We start from the raw sequence: 21365 nt of genomic DNA, 5'->3' as shown, positions 1-21365 counted from the left end.
GTCCTGCTCTCCCTGCAGATGTGAGGGGGCCGTGGATTATAAGTCTAAATGCTGAGAATTAAGTCTGATCACATTTGTCTCTTGGCTCTTTGCACACAGTCGATCACTCAGTACCTTTGGCTGAATGATAGAGACTCAGCATAGCTGCCAGCTATTTTATTCACCCAAAGAGCTGTTTATACAGCTGTCTGGATAAGATACGTGTTTTATCTTTTTTTAAAAGCACAGTTCTTGTATGATTGTTTATCAAACTACTGGATGGACTACAAAACAGCAGAATTGTGTCTGCAGGAACATCTGTTACAGAGACACTCTTAAACTAAAACGATGCAGAGTGATTTCCACTTGGGGTTCAGGTTTCATTTTGTTCTTATAAATAGAATTAGATTAAGGAAAAATAAATTCATCAGCTTCATCAGATCAAATGTTAAAAACACATCAAACAGAAGAAGAGCTAAAGTAATCTGGGGTCATTTGATGAGCATCTCTGTAAATGTGCAATCGTTGGATAGTTTAACTTGGTGGTTAAATACAGTTTGTTAGCAACATGTTTTTAACAGTTTCTAATTACCAAAACAAAAACAGCAGACTCCATCAAGAACAAACTAACAATAACAAAAAACAATACCAATGAACTGAATACCCAGAGCATACAAAACAACACAAAACTGCAAAAGTATTTTTGTTTTCTATGTTGTGCATGTGCTACACATGCAAACTCATCAGCATGCAACTATTTAAGCAATATAACATTATATATTATTTAATTAATATAGATATAAGATGATAGGTGGACATTTTACCAGAGTAACTAGTCACACATACACACTTGCATGTATCTTAAGATGGAAAAAACTGAAAAGCAAAGTTTTCCCTTTGCTTTTCAGTTTCAGTACTATCTGTGAAAATGAGTTTGTGTGATTATGATCACTTTACTGCAGTTCTTTGGAGATCTGAGCAGTCATGGTGTTGATTGGTTGTTTCTTTATTTCAACAATAAAGCAAAAGCTGCACTTTAGTTTAGCTTGTAGTGGAATTAGAATATATACAGGCAGATTCAAAAAGCCCAGAGCAAGTGAGTCTGAATATGTTTGAAAATGAGTCTTGACTGTATTTGAGTGTTCCAGGAAAAGCCCAGACCTCTGTGGAGAGTTGTCAATCCAATCTGATTGACTTTGAGAGCATCTGCCTGTGAGAATGAGATAAAGGGTTCAAAGCTGTCCCAGAACCATCCAAGTTCAGCCTTTTTTCCTGAAATCTATATATTCTGTATTCAAGTCCACAGGAGCTCAGGCCTGCCACCACATCACATTTTTCTCTTGTTTATTCTGTTTATCTGAACACATCCAGACAAAACATTTAATTTGTTGGCTTAAAGCACTTTGTGGTCTTTGTTCTGAGAAAATACAAAATACCAAGCCACCGAAGAGGGAGGTCACACCTTTGACCGGGAGATGAAATGAAATGAAAGACACATTGTTGTTTTAAAGACAAGTCGGGCAACATCATTGGTTTCCTCTTGACTTATTCATGAGAGAACATTAAGATGTAGCTGTGAGTAAGACAGCAGAGCTATACCTATACAGGCATACTATACATTGATTATTTCAAAAGAAGAAGTGCTTTATTAAGTTATTTTTTCTTCTTTTAAAGAAGCCTTTTGGAATATCTGTAAAAAGAAGTCTCAGTGTCACGTCAGGGAGTTCATGCAGTGTGTGTCCTGTACATGCCGAGCATATAACATTAGACAGAATTCATTTCAGTCCCTGTTACACATTCTGGTAACTATTCCATTAAAATCTGCTTTAGTAATGACATTTGTTTTTGTTAATGGAACAAATAACTTATCTGACTTCTCTTAATTAATGTTTCTGTCTCCTCTTTCTCAAAGTAAATTGGTGCTTGCTCACTAAATTGCTTTTTAGTAACATTTGGGACTGAAATTGTAAATGGTGATAATGTAAATACTGTGGCTACTGTGTTGTCTCTGTGCATGGATCTGGAAAGTTTGAGGTTTGTGTGTTCTCTCGAAGGTATGAAAAGATGATCAGTGGGATGTACCTGGGGGAGATCGTGCGGAACGTGTTACTGGATTTTACCGCTAAGGGCCTGCTGTTCAGGGGCAAAGTGTCAGAACGACTGAAGACGCGAGGCATCTTTGAGACAAAGTTCCTGTCGCAGATTGAAAGGTGAGTATTACAAACTGCTCTAGTCTCAACATGTCTGTTGAGCTCACACCATCTTGGTCACATGTTTGGCATTTGTTATACTAAAGCCTGAGGTGTGTAATGATTTTGTATAAAATGATGAGCAGCATGTCAATACTTTTTGTATCACTGACTCATTTTTGTTCTTTGAAACCAACACAGACTATTTAGATGTGATAACATAAAATCACAGTGTCTGAATATGTTGCCATCCTTTATACTTTCCAGTTATCCTTTTATATTTTTATATTTATTTAAGTATGTTAGTGAAATATAATACAAAGTTAACAGAGTTAACCATTTTTCCTTTTCAATGATAGTTAGCAGCCCAAAAAGGAAGCTCGACTTTACACCACAGTCTGTTCTGCTGCGATGCTTCTCCAATACATGTGCTGCTCAGACTATAGTAAAGCCACTTGTTATCCCAGGGTGTTAAATGCTGCCATTGTGTAAGATCCTGCTGGTATCATAGAGATGCACTGCCAGTGTCCTGGTCAAGCCGAGTGCAGAAGGTAAGACAGAAAAGAAACAGAGCAAAAACAGTTAAGCCGATATTTGGAGGTTTGAGGGGAGGCAGTGGGTCGAACGTTTGTCAGTTGGAAAACTGCAGTTTGTTTTTTGTTAGGGAGCTTTGTGTTTTCACAGAAAATCCTAGCTTGGGTTTAATATTCCTGAATGCGGCAGCTGTGGCTCAGGATCAGGAAGGATCAGGCTTAGGACGGAGAGGCTTGGGGGTTCGATCCCTAGTCGCTCCAGAGCCCGGAGTTGCTCCCAGTGCATTCATCAGAGTTTGGATGTTCTACTTAGAAGAAAGAAAAAGTGAATGAAACATGTTGGATAAAGCTGAGTGCTCAAGTATCACTCAAAGAACTCTACTTGAGTAGTAGAGCAGAAAAGTGCTGCCTAAGAACTAGGGCTGGGCCATATCATACCGTTCACGGTAATGTTGGGCAACGATAAGAAAATGAAATCTCGCGATAGAATATGGGTAAAATGCGCATGCGCAGTGCCTTTGTTTTCATACGCACATGGCGGAAAAAGCATAGCAGAGAATGAGAAGGCAAAAGCGGACCGTTGAATGAAACGGATGAACCAGAATTGGTTTGTAAAAATGCTGCAACTTCAGTGGTGTGCAACTGGTTTAGCTTTCGTCCGTCAGATACACAACAAAGCACTATTTTTGGTAGCGCATGCTAGCAGGCCGTCGTTATTACCGTGTTTGTGGAAAATACGGCACACATAAAATCAATCCTTCGATTTTTCTGAAAATCGACAGTGCGCCTTATAATCCCGTGTGCCTTATGTATGAATTCTGGTTGTGTTTACTGACCTCGAAACTATTTTATGTACACGGCGCTCGAAAATCTGTCAAATGTTTTAGTGTGACTTTGCTAAGCTACGAAGCCGCACCGCTTGATGGATTGTCGGATCATTACGACTATCGTAGGCAGGAGCCTCGCGGAGTGATACGTACTGTGCTTCAACATAATGTTACCGTATTGTGTGTGTATAACCTCTTTTTAAGTTTTGTGGATATTATACATGGTTATGCTGAGGATATGTCGGCCAGTTTCCACTGGAAATGCCTTTTGGTTAAACTGTCAGCAAGAAATTTGCACTGTTAAATTTTTATATAACTTTAATGCACATAAAAAACAGCTGCTTGTTTAAGTGAAAATACATTGATGGGGTTTTTTGCACTAATAAAGTTGTGGAGTTGTAAAGTGTTTTGTCTAGTGTCAATTATATCGTCAGTTATATCGTTATCGCAAATTTTCAAATGTATATCGTGATAAATACTTTTGGTCATATCGCCCTGCTCTACTAAGAACCAGTCCATCTACTGTATGCATCATTAACACTGCATGCTAAGAAGTTCAGCTCATCCAGTGTGAACAAATAATACCAAGGTGTCGTTTGCATGTGATAAGGAGGACGTGACAGACCAATGACAAGCAGACCTTTGACCGTATTTGAAACTCTGGGAATGAGAGTAGGCTTTGCAACCTGTGTGATGATGGCAGGATTTCTAAATGTTCTGTATGCTAGTAGCATCAGTTAAGGGCCTGAGGGCTCTGTCTTATCGAGTTTAGCATTCTGATTGAATCATCCTGGATTTACCTCCCCTGCTACAGTGCACATGAAAGAGCCAAGATGTGTTATTACAGATTAATCTAAAGAAACATCAATCGCGCTGGGTGATTTTAAAGAGATTGATAGAAGCAGATCAATGCAAAAGTACAAAGAAATGGGTGAGATCAGAGATGTTTCAGAGAAAGGCTGTTACTTTGTGTTCATAAATTGTGCTCTTTACTTTCAGCACATTTGATGTGGAATTACAATATTTTAAATGGGTAAAATGACATTTATTCTAATGATTCTACACAAAGTCATTTAGAATGAGAACATTAAAATATGTTGATACTTATCAACTAAAGTTCACAAACTGAAATAATTGTGAAGTGATTAAGATCCTTTTAGCTGCACGTTGCAACGGACTGAGAAGGAAGAAGGTCTTTGGTCAGAAAGGGCTCCATCTGTCACTTTCCCATAGCTGCAGATGTCCTCTGCAGAGGAGTGAGAGCTCGCAGCGGCTCATCATCCATAAGGCTTTTTATGAAGCGAGATAGAAAACATCATGTGGCAAATCTCATTTAGAGGAAAGGATGTGGAAATAGAAAAATGGATGAAACAAAAAAATAGTGCTTCTCTGTAGGTCACAATGCTGCAGGTCCATGTTTGCTGCATCCACCAACATGTGGAGTCTGCAATCTTTCTAAAATCCAACCATGAATCTCTCTGAGTCTTTATAGGGTTTAAATTTGCACGTGTAAGACTTTGTCTGCTTTAAAGTTCTGCGTTTCTTTCTGATTATAAATGCTCTGTATGATTGTGTGTCTAATAAGTGGACTCTCTTTGCGCGTGCATAACACTTTCTTCTCTCCGACCCGCAGCGACCGCCTCGCCATGCGTCAGGTTCGCTCCATCCTGCAGCACCTGGGCCTCACCGGCTCCACGTGCGATGACAGCGTGCTGGTGAAGGAGGTGTGCAGCGTGGTCGCCCGCCGTGCCGCTCAGCTCTCTGGCGCTGGTTTAGCCGCTGTTGTCGACAAGATACGGCAGAATCGCAACTTGAATCAACTCTCCATCACCGTGGGAGTGGATGGCACGCTTTATAAAACGCATCCTCAGTAAGAAGCAGTTATCTCCTAAAACAGCATTTTATTCGGTTCGTAAGAATCAGACAAGACTGCACTATTAAGCCCTGAGTGGTTGGGATACAGAGCTACACTGCACACTTTTATATTCACAAATTTATTATATTTTTTTCTGAATTGTAGATTTTTGGATAAACTATTCATGATTTGTACAAAGAGCTGCAGAAATGTATCTTTTTAGTCCTTTGAGGACTTGAAAGAAAAGACCATCTGGGTGTATTACATTTAAGACAACGTAGTCATCAGCTGCAAAAATACTCTTATTTGCATAGTAGAGGAAGAGAGTTTCTTGCAGCTTTTTGACACTTATTTCTCCTCTCTCTCTCTTTCCTTTGCTTATTAAGTTTCTCTGCCATTATGCAAGAAACACTGCGGGATTTGGCGCCACAGTGTGAGGTGACGTTCCTGAAGTCGGAGGATGGAAGTGGAAAGGGAGCAGCACTGATCACCGCAGTGGCCTGCAGGGTCAAAAATGAAGGACAGCAGTAAATCCCAAAGGCTGCTGTGATGTCATGAATAGTTATATATATATATATTTTTAATGTTTTTTTTCCACCCCCAGTGTAAAGGTGTGTAAGAATGTGTTTTAAGATTTGTGTTTGTAATCTTTGTAGCTGATATTGAGAAGGGGGGAGTCTTTAAATGAAGTTCAGACAGCGCGTTACAAGAATTGCACCTCCTGTGAAATGTGACTGTTACAAGCTGATGGGCTTGTTTTGTATACACTCCATCTTTGTCTTTAATATTGAATATCCCAGGCTGCCTTCCAGCTCGTGTGTATAAGTTTATACACTGATTGAAAAAAGAAATGTTGGAAAAACTTGTTTAGGCAGCACGTGTCACAAAGTGCCTCCGTCACAAAAACATTTCCATTGCCTTTATTTGGAAAATTGCTGAACACGTGGGAGATTAAACTGTAACTCCTGTGTTATGAAACCAAAAATGAAATGCCGGTTGTTGTACTGAATTTACCAATATTTAAACACAGCGTTTATATAAGTGAACTGTTCTGTTCTGCTGGACATGCTGAAAACCAAATCTTATTCATTCTGTATTTTTATTCATACTGTGTTTGTATTTGTAGTGCTAGCAGAGGGCTAATGATTACCATTAGGTTATTCTGATGCTGTAGGAAAAGTACCAACATTAAATATTCTCACTGCACCCATCCCCAGGGACTCTTACCAAACAATAGAGGTCAGAAAATAAAGGAGAAAAGACAAAAAGTTGAAATCCAGCACTGGTGGGAAAATGTTTTTAATTTATTTTTCTTTTTTATTTGTATTAACTTTATTTGCATGTTTAAATATTTCATTTTGCTACCAAAAAGGTTAAAAAGTCATGTTTCTGAAAATGCCCGTCAAGCCGAAACTCAGCAAAAAAGAATCTTTTTTTTTAAAAAAATCAGAATTCCCAACATTCAGCAGCAACATCACTAAAATCAAGCTTTAGTGAATTTTTAGAACCACAGCACTTTGCTTTTTCATTCATAATCTGTCTGCTAAGATTGTCTGGCAGATCATAATTCATCCTGCGGTTTTACTTCCATTAAAGACCGTCACATTACAATTGATGTATTCGTTTGCTCTTTCTTTTATTCAGATGGGTACTAAAATAGATCCATTTGGGAGCAACTTTCAAGCAAACAGATACTGTAGTCGCAGTGAGGGTGCAGGTGAATCACAGCATGGCTCATGCAGGCTTCATAGTTTTAAGCTTAGCCACGTGCACGTGTAATGTGCCTGTGGATGAGTTCAGGAAACAATCAGTACACAATTGTGCATTTACACTCTCATTTCTTCCTCCATTGTCCTTTATTCCATTATTCTTGTTACGCAGCCTCCATGTTGCGTCCTTTTCAAACTCAAAGGTCAACAATAGGATATACATATACACAGTTTAGTGTTCGTGAAAGAGGAGATCACAAGATCCCTCTAAACCTTAAAGAATGTGTCTGTCACCAAATACATTTGCTTATATCCATGGAGATGTGAGCAGGCTTCATCTGATAACCTCAGAGGTGAGTATGCTCCTTCAGCCCACAGCAGATGTGCATTTGCCTAATATGCAGTCTAATTAGTGTTACTGCATTCAGTTTAACCGAACACCTTAATCACTATAAGCAGACCTTTATAATGAGCCTTCAGTCCTTTGAATGGCACATGCCAGGGTTGGACGGCTAATGAACTGGACATCACATATGTTAGTCATACGCTTGTATAAATGTTGGCTATATACAGTCTGCTGTTATTAATATAACTCCAGGTTCACCTAATGCTGCAGTCCTGTGTCTGTATTTAAAAAGAAAAAGGATCTCAAAATGCTTTTAAAATGGTCTCTCCAAGGTGTATGGCTTCTCTGGGAGATACCCTTCGTGTGACATCATAAAGATGTAAGCTTAGCACTGAGTGTTCAGAACAGTTTGAAGCCTGAGCTTTAAGCTCACATGGATTACTTTTACATATGCTGACCCGATTATTTAAAACTTTGGTCACTTTAATATGAGTATCTATCCCTGTAGCAATAAATGTATGATAAAAATAAGGCGGTCCTAGCCTGTTTGGTGCCCCGGGCGAACACTCCCCCCCCCCCCCCCCCCCCCACACACACACACACATATGAAGAGAGAGAGTATGCATAGAATGCAAACAGCTACCAAACAGCCATCATAATTTGTCATACAATGAGAACAGGAAGAATCAACAATTGACAATGACTAATTAACATTAAAATCTGTAACATACTGTATTGTTTGGAGTTCAGTCTGTTACTGTTACTATTTTTACCATTTCTTTTTGGAGCAACTGTAACCCACATTATTTCCTTAGGGATTAATAAAGTATTCTGATTCTGATTGTTTCAGGATGACCTGCTATTGTCCAATGACACATCTGCTTACCTGCATCTTTTGCTCGTTTCTCCTCCTCTTCTTTTCTATTTTTTCTAAACTGAGGACCTGATGGCTTTGAACTTTAATTGTCCATCTTACATTGGTTTTAATTTTGCACTCCAGTATGAATACAAATCCCCCAATTCGAGGATCGCCACAACATAACCTAATAAACTTACCTTAGTTCACAGATTCACTTTGTCTAGGGTGCATTTCTGAGATTTCACACAACCCAGGATTCAAATCATGAATACATAATGGGCTTGGATTTACATCATTATGAATGAAATGCGCTCTATTTGGAAGCAGCCGGTCTCCCTCCCCTTTCGACGGGTTGTGTGTGAGACTTTAAATAATCAAACTGTAAATTATAAATTTTCAATTGTTATTGATCCCTTTACCCCGAGTCCTAAAGTGTATATTTATTTTCTTACTCTTCTTATATATATATATTGTTTGTTTACTTGCACTGCTGTAACTGGAGCCTCGCCGTCTCGTCTCTCTATATTCTGGACTGTAGCGGAGATGACAATAAAGTTTTACTTTGACTTCAGCAGCAAGCAGGCCGAGGGCTCTCGCGCTCACTTTTCACGTATAGAATTTCGAAAAAACATCGGCGCAAATTACAAGTCTGTATCATAATGTCTGGTGTTTTCGTGTTTGTTAGTTTGTCTTTATTTTGTTTTATTTTGCGAGCTGGTTATTAGATGCTGCTCCAGCCAGCCAGAGAAGCCCCCCGCCGCCCCGCCCTCTCCTCCCTGTGCCGCAAGCAGCAGGCGCACCTCGCAAACGGAGGGCGCCCTTACTCCCAGCAAATGGGCGATAGAAAACCGATCGGTGACAATGCCATTCCCAATATGCGCTGGCTGATGTCGAGGCAGCATGAGTACGAGCAATTTTTTATTTTTATTTTTTATTTTGCCGATGCCCGTGATGCCGCCCCCCACCACGATGCCGCCCCGGGCAACCGCTACTGCCTGTGGGTAGGCTGGTATAGTCCTGTTGCGATTGCAGCAACATGCCATGATGAATATTTCACAATATGTGCACACTACATGCACACAGAGAAAGACTTACCATCTTAATGTACAGTAGTTCAGGTGCATTCATGGAGGACTGCGGTCCCTACATGAAATGAAACATGCAATAATTTATTAATATTATGTTTTATCACAGTAGGCCTAATCATGAAATCAATGAAAGAATTTTTTTTCTTTCATAATTCTGGGAACCTTTTTATTAAATAAAGTGTTTATTGCCTAATCAAGTAGATGCAACAGTTACATTAATTGCATCGATTTCCTTAATCAAGCAATATTTACTCATGTAACACTTTTCATATGAGTCAACAAGTGCTTTACAGAGTAAGGGGCAGATTTGGTGCTTTTTTTTTTTTCTTCCGCCTGTCCCATTTGGTTCTTTAGCCATCAGAATTGTTGTCTGAAGACCAACAAGGATACCCAATGGATTTACTTTGCCAAATGGATCATCGTGGCATTGCCGTATTGGTCCATTTGGTCGATCTTTGTTTTTATTATTTATTATATTTTATTTTCAGATGTTACAGACGGGACAGACATGAGTGAGAGATAGGAAAGGGAGAAAGAAAGAGGAAGGAAAGGAAAAACAGAAGGGGAGAGGGACAGTGAGAAAGGGGGGGAGAAAAAAAATAAAAAATCTCCTGGATCACCTGTTGAGAGAAGAATAGAAAACAAGCAAAAAAAGACAAAAAACAACAACAACAAAGCAACATACTAAACACAACACCATCGCATTAATCTAGCTAAGTGTAAACAGCAGTAAATACTAAATATTCAATGTTGTTGTGCAGCACGCAGGACAGATGTGCTTCGAAGTAGCAGCCAAGAAAGGTGTAATTTGGATCTACGAGCAGTGAACACCCGTGTGCATACCTGTGTGGATCAGCGCGCTTGTATTCCAAAGGTTTCTCCATGTAACGATCTGCTAGGGAGTGTGGGGGGGCCACAGCCCCGTCCTCCAGGGTGTGAAGCAGGTATGAAGGAGATCAAAACTCCAGACATCCAGAGGCCCCCAGAACACAAGAGACCAAGGAAGACCAACAGAGGGGCAGCCGCGCCACTGTTCCAGTAAGAGCTGAGGAGAGTCCCAGATGAGGGTTCACTCAGCAGCCGCGGAGCAGAAGCCAGGGGGAGTTGCAGTGACGCGCCTGTGAGCTCCGCTGGCTGCCAGCTGTGCCTGAGTGACCGAGCCCCAGGCCGAGAGGCCGGGGGCACCCCACCCCCGAAGGGGCCCGAGCGAGCCCCAGGCTCCAGGCCCCGATAAGCGGCCGCCAAGGAGTGAGCCGGTGTGTACCTGGACGCCCACCCCCAGACACAAGGAACCACCAACGCACCGACACCTGAGGGAGTCCGCCACCGGCAGGGGAAGTGGTGGTAGGTGGAGATAGGCCTCCAAACCTTGGAGGGCCTGAGGTGTCCCCAGAGAGGTGGCGTCTGATACCCAACCTGACATATAGACACAGACATACAGGCACACACAGACACAAACATCCATTCCCCCCCTCATGCTCTCATATGCACTTACTCCACACTCAACCAACGTGGAGACAGACATAAAGAGACGCTGTACACACGATCACACTCCCCAAGCGTACTCTACAAACCGGGTCTAGGTACCCTTGCCCCTGGAGGGGGGAACTGCACCCAGACCCAGGTGGTGTTACCCTTTTCCCTGCGGTGGGGAGAGGCAGACCACCCTGACTCCGTAGCAGCAGGGAGGCCCCACACTCCAGACCGCAGTCGGACGGCCAACTCCACCTAGCCCCCCCGCTCCAGCAGGCCGCAGAGAATGGGGGTGGGAGAAGACTCCAAACCTCCCTCCACCCGCTCATTGTAGTGTTGATGCATGTGTGTTCTAAGGTGCAATTAAAACCCAGGAGGGCATGGAGCTACCTGCCAAGGAGCAGCAGGTAAGCGCATGGTCCCTCCTGCTAGCCCTCAATGTCTACGTGTATTTAAAATTGAGAGGTGGGCAACGACGCCAGGGGTGAGGTGTACACCCTGATGGTACTTTGGACTCCGTGATTGTGCCCACCCCCAAGATCCTATATGTATGTGTAATGAGAGTGTGAGTAATGTGAATGTCTAAGTTGTGGGATAAAATTGAGGCAGAGGCAGCCAGAAGGGGACAGAGGGGGGGGGGTAGCCTCCTCTGCACCCTGGTGACATACCCCTACTCCAAGGTCCTGCATGTGTGGGTGGTTGTGGTGGAGCGGGAAGAGAGAGGCAGCTGGAGATGGGGAGGGAAGGAAGGGAGGGGCAGGTAACCCCTCCCTGGGGCCAGCTCCCCCGCTGACCCCAGTAGGCACTCCCACACTCCGCGACCCGCCAGGGAAAGGGGGCCCAGGCCCATCCAGACCAGGGCCCAGTGCAGCAGCGCCTCCCGGCCCCACAGAGCCCGGGACAGTCCACCCAACCCCACCACAGAGAAAACTGCACCCACCCCACCATCCACTCATCTTCCAGACTACATAAGACAATAAACACACAGGCTGAGATCTTCCTCCACCTCTCCTGTATCTCCCCCTCCTGCAGAGAGAGTTCCTGAAGAGAGGAAAGCTCCTGCAAGATGTGACAATCTTCCCCACCAGTTGAAGAGCCCCCCAGGTGGTCCGACGCACCGGCGGCACCCTGCTCCAGGGCCGGGCCCCCATGCACCCACCCGCCCACCACCCCGGCAACACACCAACCAGGATCCAAGCCCCCGAGGCCCGGCCCAGGCCCCAGCCCAGAGACGGAGCGCCCCCAGAACCTCACGCCCATCCCGGACCCACCCAGGGCCAGCCAGGCTACCAGGTCAGTAACCCACGTCCGTCAGCACAGACCCTCCCCTAGCCCCGCTGCACGCAGCCGCGAGGAAACAGTCACCTGTTTCATGATTTATACCAAGATGGCGCCGCGTATGGATGCCCTGGTGCTTCAGTGCGTTACTTTTGTCTTGTTTTTGTGCATTTCTTCTGTGTCTGGGAACTCCTCTGGATATTCTTACACCAGAGAAGAGCTCCTTAACTGCAGGACTACAACGCCTGTGGATTTATTTCCAATATTTGTCGCATCTGCGGCAGATTTACTGCTGACTCTGATCAGGAAAGTGAGACGTCGAAAGAGAGGAAAGCGAGCCGGCGTACTCGTGCGTTTGAGGAAACGCGGACTGAGAACGGCCCTTCCTGGGATCTTCCTCTCTAATGTACGCTCACTCTGGAATAAGATAGACGAACTGGCCCTGATGAGAAGCATGAACAGAGACTTTGCCTCCTCCTGTGTCTTATGTTTTACGGAGTCGTGGCTCAGTGAGGACATCCCGGACTGCGCGCTCAAGCTGGAGGGCTTTCATCTGCTGCGCGCGGACCGGCAGGCCGCTCTCTCCGGTAAAACCAAAGGTGGAGGCGTCTGCTTCTACATCAATAGTGGCTGGTGCACAGATGTAACAGTGATTGCTCAGCACTGCTCTCCCTCTCTGGAATATCTTTTCATTCACTGCAAACCGTTTTATTCTCCGCGGGAGTTTGCTTCATTCATCCTGGCCGCTGTTTACATCCCGCCAGACGCGGATGCGCGAGCAGCTCAGTGCGCACTCGCAGAGCAGATTCTCCACACGGAGCGGACATACCCGGACTCTCTCATCATTGCTCTTGGGGACTTTAACAAAGCCAATCTGAGCCATGAGCTTCCGAAATACAAACAGTATATTAAATGCCCGACCAGAGAGGAGAGGACATTAGACCACTGTTACAGCACGATCAGCGGGGCCTATCGCGCGGTGCCGCGCGCTTCACTCGGACTTTCTGATCACGTCATGATCCACCTAATCCCCGCGTACAGACAGAGGCTGAAGCTCTCCAAACCTGTCGTGAGGACCAAAAAACTGTGGAGCAACGAGGCTGTGGAGGAGCTTCGCACGTGTTTGGAGACCACAGACTGGGACACTTTGAAGGCTGCTTCTAACAGCTTGGACGAGTTTACGGACACTGTCACCTCCTATATCCACTTCTGTGAGGACAGCATTGTGCCATCACGCACCAGGGTGAGTTATAACAATGACAAACCCTGGTTTACCCCTAAACTCAAAAAGCTGTGGCTGGAAAAGAGTAAGGCGTTCAGAAGCGGAGACAGGGACTGCTACAGAGAGGCCAAGTACAAGTTCACTAAGGAAGTGGACATTGCCAAACATCAGCACTCTGAGAAGATGCAGCAGCAGATATCAGAGAATGACTCGGCCTCTGTGTGGAAAGGTTTTAGGAATATTACAAACTACAAGCCTAAAACCCCCCACTCCACTGACGACTTGCTCTTGGCCAACACCCTTAACGACTTCTACTGTCGTTTTGACGAGCCATCAGGCAGCCTTCACACCTCCAACGACCCCAACAATAGAGGCACTTTGGACACTCATTCCCCCACCTCTCCCCCCTCCATAGAGCCATCACCACCTTCAAACTGTTCACCTACAACACCCGCCCCCTCACCCCACACAAAAGAGGATTTCACACCACCTCCTCCGACCACAACTCTTCATATTCATGAAGCAGATGTGAGGAAGCAGTTTAAGAATCTGAATGCTCGGAAAGCTCCCGGCCCAGACGGTGTGTCTCCTGCCACCCTCAGACACTGTGCAAACGAGCTGGCCCCAGTGTTTTCTGGCATCTTCAACTCCTCACTGCAGGCATGTCATGTGCCTGCCTGCTTCAAGTCCTCTACCATAATCCCTGTCCCCAAGAAACCTAGGATCACTGGACTAAATGACTACAGACCCGTGGCTCTGACATCTGTGGTCATGAAGTCATTTGAGCGCCTAGTTCTCTCCCATCTCAAGACCCTCACGGCCCCCCTCCTGGACCCCCTGCAGTTTGCATATAGAGCCAACAGGTCTGTAGACGACGCCATCAACATGGCCCTACACTTCATCCTGCAGCATCTGGACTCCCCAGGAACCTACGCCAGGATCCTGTTTGTGGACTTCAGCTCTGCCTTCAACACCATCCTTCCAGACCATCTCCGAGACAAGCTTTCCCAGATGAATGTGCCTGATCCCATCTGCCGGTGGATCACTGACTTCCTGACGGACAGGAAGCAGCACGTGAGGCTGGGGAAGAATGTCTCGGACTCCCGGACCATCAGCACCGGCTCCCCTCAGGGCTGTGTTCTTTCTCCTCTGCTCTTCTCCCTGTACACCAACTGCTGCACCTCCACCCACCAGTCTGTCAAGCTAATCAAGTTTGCAGATGACACCACCGTTATTGGACTCATCTCGGACGGGGACGAGTCTGCCTACAGGAGAGAGGTTGAACGTCTGGTGTCCTGGTGCAGCCACAACAACCTGGTGCTGAATGCCCAGAAGACAGTGGAGATTATTGTGGACTTCAGGAAGCACACAGCCCCACTCCCCCCCATCATCCTGACTGACACCCCCATCACCTCTGTGGACTCATTCCGCTTCCTGGGTACCACCATCACCCAGGACCTGAAGTGGGAGCCCACCATCACCTCCGTCATCAAGAAAGCCCAGCAGAGGATGTACTTCCTGAGGCAGCTGAAGAAATTCAACCTGCCAACACGGACGATGATGCAATTCTACACCGCAATCATCGAGTCCATCCTCACCTCCTCCATCACCGTGTGGTACGCTGGAGCCACTGTCAGGGACAAACAGAGACTGCAGCGTGTTGTGCGCTCTGCTGAGAAGGTGATTGGCTGCAGACTCCCATCTCTGCAGGACCTGTACACCTCCAGGACACTGCGGCGTGCAGCCCGGATCTCAGCTGACCCTTCCCACCCTGGACACAGTCTGTTTGACCTGCTCCCCTCAGGCAGGAGGCTCCGGTCCATTCGCACCAGAACCTCTCGCCACAAGAACAGTTTCTTCCCCTCTGCTGTTGGACACATGAACAATAACCACATGACTGTCCCCGCCACTCACACATGACCCTACGCTGTGTCACTGCATCATTTCATGTCTGGCACTGATCACCACCTGCACTCATGTATATATCCTTCTACGTAGCACTCTTAATTCTTATTCTCATGTATATATCTAATGTATATCTCATGCACATATCTTTCTTTCTACATAGCACTTTAATTCTTATTGTTTGCACTGAAGCACCGCAGCAAATTCCTAATGTTGTAAACCTCAACATCTGGCAATAAACCCATTCTGATTCTGATTCTGATTCTGACCTGACAGCCAACAGAGCCCCCAACCGGACATGACCGCTACCCCGGGTTGAGCCCCCCAAGGAAGATGCCTCCGGGGAACCCCCCGACGCCCTAAGCCTGTCCCTACCCCCACACCAATCACAACAGTGAAGGTGGGACCAAATTATGACCCCCCACCCCCACTAGGTGATGGAGCTGATAAAAGGAGTCCAGAGCAATTGATCTGATGTGGTGGCAGAGGCTGTATCAAGACTAATGTAATCTAATAGATAATTTCTATATTGGTTAGAATTAAGATTATTTTTATTTTTCCAGTTCATGAGGACTGTTTTCTTGGCTATGCATAGGGCAGTGAAAACCATATGGGCTATATTCTTTTCTGAAGTGACATTATCTAAGCTGCCCAGTAAACACACTAAGGGGGAAGTTGGAATGTTACATTTCAGACACTTTGATAAGTCTTCACATATCTCGCGCCAAAACTTTTGCACTGGTGGACAGAACCAAAGAGCGTGGATGTAATTGTCTGGTGTATTGCCTTGACAGTGTGAGCAGTTGTTGGAAGATGTAAAGCCCATCTTGAACATCCGATGACCTGTATAGTGCACTCTATGTAGTATTTTGTATTATATTAATTGCAGACTGGGATTTTTAATTAATTTAAAGGTTTTTAAGCAAATCTGAGACCAGAAGTTTTGGTCTAAGCTGACTGATAAATCTGCTTCCCACTTTGCAATAGGAAGGGATATTGATTCATCTAATTTGTGTTCTGTATATTTTAGATAATAATTTGGGGGATTTAAGAGTAAGAAAATGTGCCGCACTTAGTGGTGTTTGTAATTCAACTTGACTGAGGTTAAATTTCTTTTTTACTATGGATTTAATTTGTTGATATTCTAAAAATCTTTTCTTGTTGATCCCATATTGTGCAACTAGTCTGTCAAATGGAATAAATTCTGTTCCCTCTAATATATGTTCTAAGTATTTAATTCCTTTACAACTCCATTCTGGGAAATTAATCATATTATTGTTTTGTAATATGTCAGGGTTATTCCAGATAGGTGCACGTTTGCATGGGATTAATGAAGACTCCGTTATTTTTAGAAACTCCCACCATGCTGTCAGAGAAAAGCTGATGTTGATACTTTTAAAGCATTCATGTCTTTTGATGTTTGAGCTAATAAATGGTAGGTCTGAAATCTCTAGATCCTTGCATAGTGCCTGTTCAACATCTAGCCAGGGCTCAACTAAGAAGGTATGTTTTAACCATTCTGAGATGAACTTAGCCTGTTGGCTAAGAAGTATTGGTGAAAATTAGGCAGGTCTAATCCTCCTCTATCCTTGGTTCTTTGTAGCGTTTTTAAGCTGGGGTTTATCTTTCCAAAGGAATTTGGAAATATATGAATCCAGAGATCTGAACCAATCTTGTGATGGTTTGTTAGGGATCATCAAAAATAAGTAATTTATTTTTGGTAAGATCATCATTTTTATAGTGGCGACCCTTCCCATGAGTGATATGGGTAAAGATTTCCATCTAGTCAGATCGCCTTCTACTTTCTTTAGAAGTGGGATGTGGTTTAATTTAGTTAAGTCTGAAAGCTTAGGAGAGACATTAATACCTAAATATTTAATATTTCCGGATTGCAGTGGGGCAGAGGAAGAGTTATGGAAGGAGCAGTTAATGGGGAGAACTGTAGATTTTGGCCAGTTAATTGAATAATCTGAAACTCTTGAAAACCAGCTTATTAAAGTAATTACCTCAGAGAGGTTGGTTTGTGTGTTTTGCAGAAAAAGCAACACATCATCCGCATAGAGACTGATTTTATGTTCTATGTTCTTACATTTTATGCCCTTAATTGTTGTAGCCTGTCTAAATGCTGCTGCTAGAGGTTCGATAAAAATTGCAAAAAGTGAAGGGGAGAGTGGGCATCCCTGTCTGGTGCCCCTCAGGAGATAGAAGCTGGAGGATGTCTGGTCATTTGTTCTGATACGAGCTGTTGGGGAATTGTATAATATTCTTATCCAGTTTATGAAAGAGTTTCCAAAACCAAATTTGTGTAAAGTTGCGAATAAAAATTTCCAGTTAACTCTGTCAAATGCTTTTTCTGCATCTAGAGATAATATTATGGTTTCGATGTTTTTATCGTATGAGTAGTCTATTAAATTAAGTAATCTACGAGTGTTTGTTGAGGAGTGCCGACCTTTTATGAAACCAGTTTGGTCAGGATGAATTAAGAGGGGGGTCATTTTCTCTAATCTCTTTGAGAGAGCTTTGCAGATTATTTTAAGGTCTACATTTAAAAGAGAAATTGGACGATAGCTTGAGGGAAATAAAGGGTCTTTGCCTGGTTTTAGCAGGAGACTAATGTTGGCAGAATTCATATTTGGTGGTAGTCTGCCATTTTCCTCGATTTCCTGCAACATGCCGTGGAATACTGGTGCCAAAATTATCCAGAATTCTTTGTAGAATTCTGCAGGGAAGCCGTCTGGACCTGGAGCCTTATTATTGGGCATACTTATCAGGGCTTCCTGGAGTTCACTTGGCGTCAGTGGCGAATCCAGTTCCATTGCTTGACTTTGGAAGAGTTACGTTGTCAAGAAACAGATCAATTTCATTTTTAGATGGGTTTATTTGTGGTGAGTATAAAGTTTCATAGAAATCCCTAAAAATTTTGTTTATTCTTCCAGGATCATATATTATGTTCCCCGATAAATCTTTAGCAGCACATATAGTTGTTTTTTCTTTATTTATTTTTAGCTGGTTAGCTAGAAATCGACCTGATTTGTTACTGTGTTCAAAATTCTGCAAGCGAAGTCTTTGTATAAGGAATTGTGTTTTTTTATTAATAATTTCATTTAATTCTAGTTTTGTTTTGCATATTTTGTTCAATGTTTCCTGATCTTGGTCGCACGCGTAGGCTTCTTCTAGTGATTTGATGGTTTTTTCTAATTCCTGAATATTTTTGTTTTCTTCTTTCTTTTTGTGTGATGAGAAAGATTTGGTGCTTTACAGCAGATAAAATCAAATCTTTTACATCTAATGCTTACAAACATTATCATCTTTATTCATTATTAGTATTAGTGATTTAACAAGCACAAAACTCAATTCCCAAATGCCCACTATTTTTGATCTAACATATTTTTAAAGTGACAGAACAATCTTGACCTGCACTTCAGTGCCAATTCCATCAGGGTTCGCAGCTAAGTGCTAGCTTGATGAAACAGCAGGGATGGGCTCTGAAGGAGTCAGTGATTCAAGATGGCGCCGAGTATGGCAGCCTTGTCGCGAGCTCCCCCAAGCAACAGCTTTTTTCTGTGTTTAATTTTACTTTTCCTTCATTTTTTCGCGAGTAGCACATGTCTCCTTGTGTACGACCGACAAACCTTACTGGACATAAAAGACGGTCTTTCTTATAACTTTCCGGAGTTCAAGTTTTGCAACACGGACGCTCCGTTTGCAGACCCCCCATTCATCTCACCTGAGACGCCTTTGTTCTCTGGCCCTGGAGGCCGCAAACGCCGACGCAGAGGGAGAAGATCTAGCGTTCTGGTTCGACTGAGACGGCGCACTAACAGACCACCGTTACCCAGTTTATTACTGGCTAATGTGCAGTCTCTGGAGAACAAGCTGTGCGAGCTTCGGGCACGGATCTCATTCCAGCGAGAGATGCGGGACTGCTGCGTGATCTGCCTCACAGAAACCTGGCTATCGGACAAGGTACCGGACTCCGCAATACAACTACCGGGGTTCTCCGTGCATCGCGCGGACAGGTCACAGGATCTTACTGGGAAAAGCAGAGGCGGTGGTGTGTGTTTCATGATCAACAACAGCTGGTGTGATTATGCGAACGTGCACCCGGTCAAATCCTTCTGCTCACCGGACCTAGAGTACCTGATGATTAAGTGCCGGCCATTCTGGCTACCGAGGGAATTTACAGCAGTGATTATTACGGCTGTTTACATTCCCCCACAAGCCGACACTGACCGAGCACTCAGGGAACTGTACAGCGCGATCAGCAGCGAGGAAACCGCACACCCAGAGGCAGCGTTTATCACAGCCGGAGACTTTAATAAGGGAAACCTGAAGAAAGTCTCACCCAAACTCCACCAACACATCCATTTTAACACTCGTGGAGATCGGCTACTCGACCACTGCTACACCTCTTTCCGGGATGCGTACAAAGCCCTCCCCCGCGCCCCATTCGGCCAATCAGATCACCACTCCATCCTGCTCCTGCCCGCCTACAGGCAGAAGCTGAAACAGGAAGCTCCAACCCGGAGGGCGGTGCACTGTTGGACAGACCAATCGGAGTCTGCGCTGCGGGACTGTTTTGATCACGCGGACTGGGAAATGTTTCACGTGGCTGCTAGGAACATTGATGAATACACAGACTCAGTCTGCGGATTTATCAGGAAATGCGTGGAAGATGTCGTCCCATCCAGAACAGTTATATCCTTCCCAAATCAAAAACCCTGGATTAACGGAGATGTTCGCGCGGCACGGAGCACCGCCTTTGCCTCCGCGAACACATCGGACTACAAACACGCACATTACCAACTCCGGAAGACGATCAAAGCAGCCAAACGTGAGTACAGGGACAGGGTGGAGCAACAGTTTGACAACCCTCGGAGTATGTGGCAGGGACTAAACACGATCACAGACTTTAGAGGGAAAACCAGCACACCGCAGACCACGGCCTCTCTGTGTGAGGATCTAAACGTATTCTACGCTAGATTCGACACAGCGAACACCATGAGACCGGACAGTGTGCGCACCGCGGATGACGTCAGTGCGCACACTGTGTCTGAGGAGGATGTGCGGAGGTGCTTCAGGAAGGTGAACGCACGCAAAGCTACTGGTCCGGACGGGATTCCCGGCCGCGTCCTCAAGTCATGCGCGGCTCAGCTGGCTGGAGTGTTCACGCACATCTTCAACCTTTCCCTCTCTCTGTCTGTAGTCCCAGCCTGCTTCAAAATGGCCACCATCGTCCCTGTACCCAAATCCTCCACCATCTCCTCATTGAACGACTGGCGACCTGTAGCCCTGACCCCCATCGTAAGCAAATGCTTCGAGAAGCTGGTCAGGGACTTCATCTGCTCTGCACTACCCGACTCACTGGACCCTCTACAGTTCGCATACCGCCACAACAGGTCCACTGATGATGCCATAGCCCTGACACTACATACTGCCCTGTCACACCTGGAGAAGAGAGACACGTATGTGAGAATGCTGTTTGTAGATTACAGCTCAGTGTCACAGGCTGGGTCTCCGACCCAGCACTCTGAGTTTTCTTTGTATTTTTTGATATGTTATTAGTTTTTGTGTTATTTCCTATTTTGCCTTTAGTTTAGGCAGTTATTGGTTATTGTTCCTGGGTTTTCTATGTTTTGGGGTTTGGTATTTATTCATCACGTGTTGGGTCTGTTGAGTTGTGTTGTCATGTTTAGTTTTAGTATTTCCTGTTTTATTCTGACAATGTCATGTGTTCTCTGTTAATTGTATTTAGCTTTTCTCTCCTGGTCCTGTCATTAGGTTTATGGCTGTCAGCTGTTTCCCCATATGTTTCCACTTCCCCTGATTCACCTCATGTCTGTATTTAAGCCTTTTGTTTTCTTCATGCCATTGTCGGGTCGTCTGTTTATTCTGCCCTAGTTCTAGCCTGGTTCTGTTTATTTGACCTCAGTCTTAGTTACGATTTTTTGTCTGTTATGTATTATTAGTCATGGTCTTTGCTTGTTATTTTCCACCACAGTCATAGTTTAGGTTTTGGTCTCAGTACCGTTTAGTATTTTGTTTCTTAGTGTCTTGTCAGTTTACTTTGGTTTCCTGGTTTACTCCTGCAATCATCCAAAT

At 44.4% G+C, this 21365-nt stretch overlaps 1 protein-coding gene across 1 annotated transcript in view; it reads left to right on the top strand.

Moving 5' to 3' along the window:
• Positions 1 to 6994, top strand: part of hk2 (hexokinase 2) — a 42499-nt gene extending 35505 nt beyond the window's left edge. Inside the window, exons 16-18 of the mRNA XM_086313374.1 lie at positions 2034 to 2189; positions 5162 to 5398; positions 5770 to 6994. Of these exons, the coding sequence (XP_086169500.1) occupies positions 2034 to 2189; positions 5162 to 5398; positions 5770 to 5914 (538 nt within the window). The 3' untranslated portion in view covers positions 5915 to 6994. The remainder of the gene's footprint in view (positions 1 to 2033; positions 2190 to 5161; positions 5399 to 5769) is intronic.
• Positions 6995 to 21365: the final 14371 nt, after the last annotated feature.

The sequence above is a fragment of the Aulonocara sp. 'chitande type north' Nkhata Bay genome, linkage group LG12 (genome assembly GCF_057382095.1).
Source record: "Aulonocara sp. 'chitande type north' Nkhata Bay isolate Kocher_YH1m ecotype deep benthic linkage group LG12, A_spYH_male_GT1.1, whole genome shotgun sequence".
NCBI classification, from domain to species: domain Eukaryota; kingdom Metazoa; phylum Chordata; class Actinopteri; order Cichliformes; family Cichlidae; genus Aulonocara; species Aulonocara sp. 'chitande type north' Nkhata Bay.
Note: the sequence above shows the minus strand (reverse complement) of the source record. Positions and strands in the feature narration are given on the sequence as shown.